General features: G+C 36.8%; 1 protein-coding gene across 1 annotated transcript in view; it reads right to left on the bottom strand.

Moving 5' to 3' along the window:
- COL19A1 (collagen type XIX alpha 1 chain) overlaps positions 1 to 12,016 on the bottom strand; it is a 172,030-nt gene that overhangs the window by 35,403 nt on the left and 124,611 nt on the right. The window contains exons 17-23 of the mRNA XM_062488567.1: positions 8,639 to 8,701; positions 7,813 to 7,857; positions 6,817 to 6,852; positions 5,888 to 5,923; positions 5,723 to 5,776; positions 3,728 to 3,781; positions 350 to 403 (exon numbers count right to left, since the gene is read on the bottom strand). Coding sequence (XP_062344551.1) covers positions 350 to 403; positions 3,728 to 3,781; positions 5,723 to 5,776; positions 5,888 to 5,923; positions 6,817 to 6,852; positions 7,813 to 7,857; positions 8,639 to 8,701 — 342 coding nt within the window. The remainder of the gene's footprint in view (positions 1 to 349; positions 404 to 3,727; positions 3,782 to 5,722; positions 5,777 to 5,887; positions 5,924 to 6,816; positions 6,853 to 7,812; positions 7,858 to 8,638; positions 8,702 to 12,016) is intronic.

Genomic DNA, 12,016 nt, shown 5'->3' with positions numbered 1-12,016 from the left:
CACATTAGTCTGGGTAGGACACTACACTGAAAAGGTTGCTCTGTAGTCAGGACCTGAACTGACATTTCTGAACAGTGCAGATTTAATGTAAGGGCATATTCCAATCTCTTTGAAATACTACTTAAATTATTAATCTAAAGAGCAACTGGGTTGCCAAACTGGCCTGAATTATCTCCAAATGCAGAGATGTTTCTTCTCCATAACACATGGGGTTGCTGCTGTTACATTTTAAAATCACTTCTTACAGCAGCCACACAGATGCACTACAGAAGAATGGAAGGTTACTCTTGAAGTGAAAACTTAAAATGCATTAATATATCAAGTTTAATTTAAAACACTTAAAACATACCTTCTGTCCTTTAATTCCTGGGTTTCCTGGTACCCCAGGATCTCCTGGTAAGCCCTGGAATTAATAAAAATATAACTGTATGCTTTTATAGCTATTCCCTTAATAAAGGTTATATAAAAATATAGATGAAAATTAGTTTACACTGGACTATTTACTGTGCATTAGTACTGACCCCAAATGTTAAAGACTGTAAGTTAATGAACACTTCCTTAATTAAATAAATAAATCATTTTTCTTTAAGTTAAAATAAAATAATCATTTTCTGGACCCTATCAGGGGAGAATGGCAGAGACTAAATGCTTTATTTCTTCTATTTCAAAGTAATTCCAAGACTTGAAAATCAACTTTTTTTTCAAGGAAGGCAGTAGCACATAAAAACTTGAATTTTAAGTAAGTGTCACATCTTTTTTGCCCATGGAGGGTGGCATGATTGCATACACTAGTATATTACTAAAAGTAGTATCTTAAAAGCCCTAATGAATCTCTACTCCTTCACATTAGTTAATCCAAAAAATCCCTTTAAATGTTTTAGATAAACAATGGACAGTTAATAAAGTAAATAAATATTTTTCAGTAAATAAAGTATGTTCCAGCCTTTCTTTTGTCTAAATCTTCTCATCTTTCACATTTTAACTTCAGTCTTTTCCCTTGTTCTTTTCATGAATAATTTTTATAAATGCAGAGAAATGAAGATAAACAAAAAATATGAAAATCTAAATAGAAACAATTTAAATAGTAAGTAAGGCTTAATTGGGTTCTCTCACTACACTGCAACAAATAAAGAAAATGTTTTCCATGACCCTTCAATGTTATTCAACCATTTAGTCAAGCGTTTTGTTAAGAATAGCAGTAATTTTCACAGTAAAGGATAAAATTGCCCAAACTGAACAGTAAAATCTAAGTATTAATCTTTTTCTGGACTGGAAAATGAACTCTCTAAGGCAAAGACAAGGAAACACATATTGTTTTAATTTTTCTTCTCAGTGTAAAACACAGTTTTGTGTACACTGACATATGACAGATGACAATATTTTCATGCCAGTAGTGAATGTTCAACAGCTGTGTTTGCTTTCTCTGCTGCATTCTACACTTAATACAGACAGACAGCTACTTGTTTCACCCAGTCATCCAAACTAAAAGCTAAGAAAGAAAAAAAAATGTACCCTAATGAAGAATAATCTGCTTATACAAACACAAAATCATTATGGAAATGAAAATTCATGTTTACTGATCATGGTCTACCCTATTCACTTTTGATATTGGCATAAAATACATACAGCCTCCCTTCTCTCTCTTCTTTTCTAAGTTTTTCCCAACTTTTTGGTTGGACCAAGCAAAAGTGGTTTCTTAGGAAAAGAAGTAATTCTTATCTGCTAGATGACTCTTTGATGATGTAAGTTAATGTAAAACAATTTTCAAACTTTCATAATAGTCACCATACTGCATAAAATGAATTATTATATTTTTCATTTATAATGTTTCATCTTTAGAAGATAAAAAACAAGGAGCTTATAGCTAAGCACAGTGTCTCTATAACGTATTTAAATTTATGTTTTTACAAACTAGATTGTGAGCACAGATAGGAGCCTTCAGTACCATCTATGTCTAGGACTTACATATATTATAATTAGTATTTATCTGTTCATAATGTTCTCTGGATCAAAGATCCATCAGAACAGCAGTTTCAAAAATAGCAATTATGAACTCAAGTGGAATGATGGCAACACAAGCAAGAGAAATGAGTATTTTGTTATCTTTCATAGTAGGGTTGGAGATTTATAGATAAAAAGAACCACAGCAGATAAGGCTTACAAACATTTGAATAGATGATAGGTAAATCAGACACAACTGAAGAAAGATATGTCTCAACTGAGAAGGAAAATGAGATATATAAAATGACTAAATGCATATTTAAATACTAGATTTTTCCCCCCTCTTTTTTCCCTTCCAGAGCTGAAGCTTCTACTGGTCACCTTGCTTATATTCCCAAGACTTTTAATAGGTCACCAATAAAAAGTCTGCCAGCTTTGCATCACTTTGAATCATATTTTAATATTAATAAAGTATATGGCTTAAAAGTCTGTTGAAAATAAGAATCTTCTTCCACAATATAGTCTCAGGGCATGTGTGGAAAAGCCTAAGACAAAATGCAGCAACACCAGCTTTTAGATGCTTCTGTTGGTAGAAAAAAGATCAAAACCACACACTTTTAATTGAGTGGCTGAACTGCTAGGCTAGAGCTAAGCTTTTTACTGTCCCTTTTTCTTGATCTACTTCTCAGATCTAACCACTCTTACCTCCAAAATACTTTTTAAAAGCTTTTTTATGGTTTATGGAAGATGGGAGGTACAAGAACCAAGAAGAGGGGGTAGATGCCACTTGTTAGGTTATGTGACAACACTAGTGTTGTGGATTGAAACACATGGAATTATGCAGAAAATAGTTGTCTGCATGCTGAAATAGGCATTGTGCCATAATTTGGAAGGGAGACAGGCAGCCACTGCCCCAGGAGAGACTTCTGCTATTATATGGGTGTCAAATCAAATGCTCAGGGCACTTTGAAGTTTAGTACAATGGTGATTAATATTTTAAGATGTTTCCTGGAGAATCCAGAATGGATTGACATTTAACCCTTGCTCTTCCTGCCCAGAGGCACAAGGCTTACAAGTGTGCTGGATCTTGGGGTAGGTGCCTACCAGTTTGAGAAATCCCAGCCAGCCAGGCGACCCACCAGGCTGCTGCCCAGTGACATAATAGTTACAGGGACACTAAAACCCCCATGAAGGAGACCACCATCGCTTTGCTCAATCAGCTGGCAGACCTCAGTGTGGGGCAGCCAAAAGCGCAATGACTACAGGGACATTCCAGCTCTGCTGAGAAGTACCACTGCTTGACACTGCCAAACCACCAGTTTTGCACCTACAAGCACACTGCATCTCTGGGGAGCCTTGCCCTGTAAATCTGTGCTTGATAACTGCCAGCAGCTGCACAACACAAACCAAGACAAGTTGTTCCTTAACCATCCCAGCCAAGCAATGGCCTCACAGCTGGAATGGGAAGCTAGGACCCAAGGAACATAATGCTAACAGGGGAACAAGGGAGAGATAAACAAGGGTAAAAGCTCTCATTTCAGTGACCCCAATATCCAGATCCTCTCCAGGCTATCAAATAGTGTCAGAAGCAGGATAATAGATGGTTTGCTGAAGCTCAAGATAATGGCCTGTTGAGGGAGGCATTCCATCCTACTGTGCTTCAGGACCTTATATGTACAGTACCACCCACCAAAGGAGCAGCTATGGTAACTTCTGTGGCACTGCTTCACTGGCTAACTGCTCATGCACCACAGCTACAGACATGGAGAAATGGCACAATACATACAGCTTCTCCTGGCAGTCCCCTGGGTCCAACAGGTCCTGGAGGGCCTTGCAGTCCCTGTGAAATGATGTAATACACATCTGAGGTAAAAGGCAATCAACTACTGCAATATGGTGTAAAGCATTCTTATGTACAAATATATTAAAACAGCAGGAATTAAGAATTATCTTCCACACAGAGTAAGAAGTACAGAGTTTGCTCATTCTCTCTTACTCTAACATTTAGTTCAATAAGTCTTGTGGACTGATATGGACAAAATCCAAAATATATATATATATAAATACAAGTAAATACAAAGGGAATACCTAAAGGGAAAGACATAACAAAAGAATAGACTAAGATTTCAAGAATAATTTTTAAGACAACAATTTTGTGGCTTCTATAGCCACATTCATTCTCACTGAGCCTTCTTTTCATGATCTAAAATGTAGGTAATATCCAACATGAATAGTATTGGGTGGCAGTTACATTTAATAGTTTCTAATTCTTTCTTTAAAACTATTCAAGGCATCATGAGGGATTTTCAAGAACATCTGTGATTCAGTTACTTTCTTCACAGAATCACACAATTGCAGAATGGGCGAAGTTGGAAGGAATCACTGTGGGTTATCTGGTTCAACCTTCCTGCTCAAGCAGGGTCATTCTAGAGCACGTTGCAGTTTCTTCCAGTGAGGGAGACTCCACAACCTTGCTGGGAAATTTGTTCCAGTGCTCAGTCACCCACCCAGTAAAGAAGTTCTTCCTTATATTTAGGTAGAACTTCCTGTGCATCAATTTCTGCCCATTGCTCTTGTCCTATTGCTCGGCACCATTGGGAAGAGCCCAAAAACCTCAACACCACTGTTTAGATACTTATAGACAGTGATGAGCTCTCCTTCCAGTTGACTTTTCTCAGGGCTGAACAGGTCCAGCTCTCTCAGCCTTTCCTTGTAAGACAGATGCTCCAATCCCTTAGTCATCTTTGCTCTTCACTGGACCCACTCCAGGAGCTCCACGTCTGTCTCATCCTGAGGAGCCCAGAGCTGGACACAACACTCCAGATGTGCCTCACCAGGGCTGAATAGAAGGACAGGATCATCTCTCTCGACCTGGAAATGTTCTTCTCAATGCACCCCAGGACACCATTGGCCTTCTTGGCCACAGGGGTGCTGCTGGCTCACGCTGTTGTCCACCAGGATCTGCAGGTCCTTCTCTGAAGAGCTGCTTTCCACCAAGTTGTCCTGTGTGGTTATTCCTCCCCAGGTTCAGGACCCTGCACTTTCCCCTGCTGAGTTTCAGACAGTTCTCTGCCCATTTCTCCAACCTGTCAGTCCCTCTGAAGGGCTGCACAGCCCTCTGGGGCATTGGCCACTCCTCCCAGCTTTGGGTTGTAGGGAACTTTCTGAGGGGGCCTCTGTCCCTTCATCCAAGTGCTTGATGAACCAGTTAAACAGGACTGGCCCCAGTATTGAACCCTGGTGGACACCACCAGGGACAGGGCTCCAACTAGACCCTGTGTCATGATTATGACCCTCTGGTATCTGCTGTTCAGCCAGTTCTGAATCCACCTCACTGTCCACTCATCCACTTTCTGGGGTTTGCCTATGAGGACAGACTCAAAGCAAGGCCATGACTGCTTTATCATTAGCTACTGTCTCATAGGATTAAACAAAGGAGCTACCAAAGTACTGGCAGTGGTTACTCCTTGCATCACTAATGCATAAAGAGAATGCACCCAGCTACCAGTGGATTTCTAATGGCAAAATGGGTGCTCATATTCTCAAGTGACAAAATAACACTTGCTTAAATATTCCTTTCTGAGTTACACTGAGAGCAACAAGAATTTAGTATAAAACTCAAATTTTATGTAAAATAGCCATGATCCAAACACAAACTTTTGATATAAACTACTTTGCATTCTTTGCCCATTAATACTAGCTAAAGAGTGGACAGCTTCAGAGCCCTCTTATATAACAGCCCAGAATGCAATTTTTATTGGATTAAATAGTTTTCACTTACCTTTGATCCTGGATTTCCAATAAGACCAGGTGGTCCAGGATCTCCCATTTCACCCTAATGATTTTTTTTTTTTGAGAAGACAAAAAAATCCAGTTTACTGCTATGGATCCCAGTATCAGCTATGTATACTGGCAACATATACAGTATGTACAAGTCGAAAAATACCTTATTTCCTTTTGAACCCTCCATTCCAGTCTCTCCCTGAAAATAGTAAATACAATCATAAGAAGTTAGAAATATAAGTAGGATCAACTAAGAGTTTAATTTTCTACCTTAAAATATGGTAATAAAGCTTGCAAACTTAAATATTGAGAAAATATTAAATAATTTCTGATGTCTTTTGCAAACTCTGAAGGACATTCCTCTTGCAACCTAAGTTTTTGCAAGTTTCCCCAATGTTTTAAAGGAAAAATGCTTGGAAACACTACATTTCCTTAAGAAATTTTTCCATTCAAAAGCCTGCTCTTCACCACTACATCTCTTCTGGTACCCAGTATTCACCTTCAAACCCACAAATTATTATAGTAGGACTTATTATATGTTACCCACAAATATCTCAGCAACCTTTATATTAAAATACATAACTAGCTTTTGTCAAATATCATACGAGAGGACAATAATTAATTACAAATACATTACATAGGTAAAAAGATTCTCACAGAACGAGTATTCTGAAAATTTGCCTCAAAAAAAAAAAAAAAGTTATGCACACATACACTGGCTATACAAGAACAGCCTGATGTTAAATGCCACACTGGTGGCATCAAAACAGTACAGTTCAGGGCACATAAAACCTTGTGAAAAAACTGAAAGAAAGAACCTTCAGGGAATAATAATTAAAAAAGCATGTGCTCTAAACTCAGTTCATGGACAGTACCAGCAACAGGAATGTTGAAAAACAGGGCACCTCTGTTTTTTGTTTATAACCTGGGAGACCTTGATGCACATGTAAAAAGGAGAAAATACATATGCTATCCCACATAATTCCTGCATCTAAAGAATGTCTAAAAAGAAAAGAATTACAGAATGAATATGATATGAAAGTAATCTCAAATGCACATTATTCACAGCAGTTCAAAACATGCTATACTTACTGGCTCTCCCTTGTCCCCTTTTTCAGAAGGCTCTCCCTAAGGAACAACAGAAAAGAGATTAACGGATTTATTTAAAATGGTAAATAACACATACGTCTGGTTTTGGTGAAGAGTCCTGGAAAATGTGGCTATTCTAAACCTGTCTAAGATACAAATATATGGACTACAAAAGTTTGTTGAGGGATATGTTGATTTTATGCCAAGACCACGACATCTATGATCCTTTCAAGCAGGAGCACAAGGGAGGGTCAGGAATATGAACTAAAGAGTGATAATGAACACACAAGTGATCATGCATCCGAATCTGAAAAATTCTCAAACACAGGTGTTTTATAACACAAAAAATCTTAAAGCTGTGATATCAAGGGAGTAAAAATAATGTTTCTGCCTGCATGAAAATTATATAGGCATGACCAAGAAACCAAGAAGCCTCACAGCTGAATGGCAAAGCACCTATTGACCAGTAGAAGAACTATGTACAATGCACGTTCCTAGAAAAGCAAAATTCACACCTGTTCCCAAGTAATACCTCCTGAATCATACTGTAAAATTTATGCTTAAACTAAAAGATACATAATTAGAATGCTAATTTTAAAATTTTAATAATTTAAAGCTTCTTTTTTTTTTTCCATGTAGATATTGAAGATCACATTCCTAACTTGAAAAATTATGACTGGCACCTAATTCATGAGGGAGCCTCTGGTCATAAATTTATACAAAAGTAATTTTAAACTCATATTAAGTAAAAGTGTGAATGCTTTTAAAAGCTAAGGACTTTGTGAGCTGGTAGAACAGGGAAATTTACTTGCATATGTAAATACCCTCCCAGAAGGGGTTTGAATAAGGTAATGAGGGCATTTAGAGACTGATAACTTTTCCCATACCCAAATATTTTTTTCTCGATCTCCTGTATATTGTACAAGATTTCATTCACAATCAGTACATTGCATCAATTTCTAGTAAACATATTAGCACAGAAGTAAGGAATTAACTCACCTTTTCTCCTTTTGCACCAGTTATTCCCAATTCTCCTTTTTGACCCTTTTAAGAAAATTAATTATATTAAAAATATTTATATTCTGGCAAATGTAAATAACACCCTCCTCTTCTTTAACTGTACTTTGTTCTGTGTGGGCCACAAAATCTTAACTACTGTTACAATGGAAATCAAGCTTAAACCTCTGCAAATGAGTTTAAATGACTGTTTTGTATAGCAGATCTGCAGGCTTCTCAGTAAAATGTTGCCAATTCTGTCACATGTCCAGAGCATTTATCTCTTCTCTTACAAGTCTGAAAGGCATGCAATTGTTAAAATATCAGTGAGCTGCTTATACAGGGCTATAACTATAAACAATACAGTGCCTTATGGTGTGGATTCAGAATTTGACTTCCATATAATTTTTAGAGGTTGTCTATGAGTATTTTTTGTATAGAAAGCTCATCATTGCAGAGAAACTTGTTTAAATATTCATTATTTAGTATCCAAAATATTTTCTGACTTTCAGCTTTTTCAGAATCTTTCCCACATAACTGGCAGGGCAGCTCATCTGACTTCTCAGATGGCATTACAGAAATCATACATAATTCTTTCAGCATTTGCCCTGTCTATTTATACTAGAGGAGAAAGGATCACATGCTGCCACTGCAGGCTAGCATGATGAGTTGGATGTTGGATTACACAGATCAAAGTCCCAGTCATCTCAAAAATCTATTCCTCCAAAGCCCATTGGGATAAATCAAATAAAATTCACTGTGTTAAGGGTGGCAGGGACAGGTTGGGCAGGCACTTTGAAACTTCTCCAAATTCATCCCAAATGCTTACAATGTCTCCCTTCTGGCCTTTAAGTCCAGGGGTCCCAAGTACTCCTAGTAGTCTTGTATCACTCTGGAGAGAAATATCACCACAAAGATCAGAAAACATCACTATTTACTCCCAGTAACAATTTATTTACCATAAAAATTTATTGAAATTTACCAGTTGTAAATTCAGAAGTCCTAATTTCCTACTAGAAAGGGAATAATAATAATAAATGCCTATGCAGTACAACTAGGTAGTGTGTTGCAGAACACTTTATCACACATTCACACTCCTGCCACACTAGCAGAAAGTGAACAAAAGCATCAAAGGGAAACGTCTATGTTGACTGTTGCTGTGCAAATCTATGATTTTTTCAAGTTCAACACAAAGAACATATTTTTATGCTCAATGTAAAAATAAATCTCTCAAGTATGTTAGAAAAGAACAAAAAACCCACTTCTATGAAAAAGAACCACAAACATTTTACTTTTGAGCACCATGAAATGCAAAAAAAAAAGCAGAACTAATTTAAATCTACTACAGCAATAAGATGAAGGAGAGGGAACATGCTCCTCACATTGCTTCTCAAAGAAGACAGACTTAAGGACTACAGGTTCAGGTTGTATACTTGCTCAGCTGTTATTGCATTGCATTTATTTATTCTTCTGTACAAGGTAAAGACACAGTAAAACACAAAACAAATGGTTTCCTTTTCACAGAGTCAGACTTCTTAAGGGGAACATGTTTTCTTGCAATGACAATGGAAAAAGAAACAAAACCCCCAATAACCCTGAAATATGAGCTCCAGTCAAGACCAGGGTATCCCAATCCCAGCACACATGCCACTGGGTGAGCAGGAACCCTGAGTAAGCCAACTCCCCTTGCAATGTTCCAGTTTCCATAGCTCTAAAATGGGAAAATATCACAACGAATAAACGTGCCATTTACACCGTGTTAATATTTTCAGGAGATGGTAACTGAATATAAATTGAAAAACAACAATAATTATTTTAGAAATGCTAATTTTCTGATGGATTATTCTTGATGCTCAGGGTTTGTTAACACTGTTATTACACTAACTATCAAAACCAACTTCAGAGGAAGAGGCAGATACTCAGATACCTGAGTATTGATAAGAAATAGTTGACTATCACTGGACTGAGAATCCGGAATCCTGTTACCATGAGTACACTAAAAATTATTATTTATACTGAGTTGTGCCTTTTTTTAATTTTTTTTTTTAAATATATGTGGTGCAAAAATCTAAAATAGGGGGAAAGGTTGTTAGACCAAATAACTATCCTTATCTTCTTTGCATTTTTATAGGCAATTTGCTCTTTATAACCAAATGTAAGTAATATACACCAAAGCAAAAATAATCTTAGGAAGTTAATAATGAATTATCCCATAATGACCTAAAATTACTACAAATTATAATTCTGAAACATTTCCTGACTAGATTGTGTTGTAGTTTCAGGTATTTTTGTGTTTTGGTTTAATTTATTATTTTTATGTGTTGGAGAACATTTTTTATTAAACTGATCTATATGCCCTTTCCAAAGATATTTAGAAGTAAGATCAGCTAAATGACCTTATATCCACATATGGAAAACTGGTAAGTAAGAAGGATGACAAACAGAGGCCTTGAAAGCCCAAGCAAAGGATAACAGAGGCCTGAGAGTATAAAAATGCAAACCATGAGGCAACATTTATCCATCTCTGAAGGAATGTAGCACACAGTACAGGGCAGAACTATTTTCTTGGCAAAAAGAAGAGAACAAAATGCATTTATTGAACACATGCAAAGCATCTGATTTATGCTGAAAATGCAAAAGACATAGCAAGAAGGGATATAAAAATAGTCCCATGTGAAAACAGGCACAGAGGAAGAATGAGGGAAGCAATGCTCCAGCACTGTCTCCCACTTCATTAAGGATCAATGCTGCTCCTTATCCTGGGCAGGTTCCTCTCACCTTCATTAAAGAAGGACTGCTGATCTCGGTTTGCTGTTTAGCACAATTTGCTGCTGCAATCAGCAATTGCATTTATAGTGCTCTTTCACTGCATACATGGATCAAGTAAATTATGCTTTTAAAGGCTTGCACTCCAGCCTCCTTAAAAATCACTCGATAAAAAGTGATTGATGCTGACCCAGAAAAATCCTGGTTGCAATAAATTATTTAAATACCCTGTGCAATTACCAATACTTATTACAGCAATCAGAAATTATCATACAGCAATCAGAAAAAAAATAAAAAATAATCTGGTAAGAAACAGAGAAATTAGAGAAACAGAAAAAAATATTGTTAATTATGATGGGTCTTACAAGCCACCACATTTCTTGGTATCAGTTTTTCATGGTTCCTAGAAATACCAACACAAAGAAGCCATAATATCCTAATAACCTAATATCTAATAATCCTAACTACTATCCTCAGGACAAAAAAAAAATAGTTGCGAAAATACCTGTAGCAACTGTGTCAATACCTAAACACTTTAAACACCAAACTGAAAGAAGACCTTGTGACATCCTTGAGTACATGGATAAAATGATGGGAAATGATACCACCATTCCCTGTGCTGTAAGAAACCTCAAAAACCTCAGAGCATCATTCAAATATCCTTTTACCAATGCAAATAACTGAGGAACACTGGAAATTCAATACTGGAATGTGAAAGACTGCTTGATACCTCTGAAGTGCTGTGGACAAAGTCAGCTCCTGTCATACTACATAACAGCACGGAAAAAAGAAAAGTTGCTGGTGCACACATTTGCCTAAGTGAATCAGTGGCAAAGCAGAGCTCTTCTTGTCTTTGAAGACCTCTTTGTCTTGTCCATGCCAGTAATATTCCATTCCCATCACAAAATGTATCGGAATTAATATGTTTGTGGTTGCAGACTTAAGCTGACTCTAGGGGGGGTCTGAATATTTAGTTAAGGTTTGCATATTTAGAACCTTTTACTTCAGAAAGCCAACTCCTCTTTCATCTGGAATCAAACAGAATTTCCTTGTTGAACAGTTAATTGCTCATGACAGAGTCATTAAAATCTTCGAACTAGACAGCTGAAGGAAGTTGGTAACCTATCCAGGATTTAAAGGATAATTAATTTATAGACACATACCAGCTGGTCTATATTTTTTCCAGAATATTGTCAATTAGGAAATATAAGCAACCTTAACAATACTTAGAGCCTTGTAATTATAAGAAAAATTATTTTTGGAGACAGAAGTGTGTAATTTCCTGGAGATCATCAGTGTTTGTATTTCCTCTTGCAGAATTAACCTTAAAGGGACTGTCAGGATAAAAGAAATTGATAAGGCAGAGGTGGGGAATGAGTTACAATAAATATGGTATCAATAGAGGAAACAGTGCTGGTATCAGTGAAAGTTCTTTGGCAGG

The sequence above is a fragment of the Cinclus cinclus genome, chromosome 3 (genome assembly GCF_963662255.1).
Source record: "Cinclus cinclus chromosome 3, bCinCin1.1, whole genome shotgun sequence".
Classification (NCBI taxonomy): Eukaryota; Metazoa; Chordata; class Aves; order Passeriformes; family Cinclidae; genus Cinclus; species Cinclus cinclus.
The sequence above is the reverse complement of the archived record's forward strand: the minus strand, read 5'-3'. Positions and strand labels throughout refer to the sequence as shown.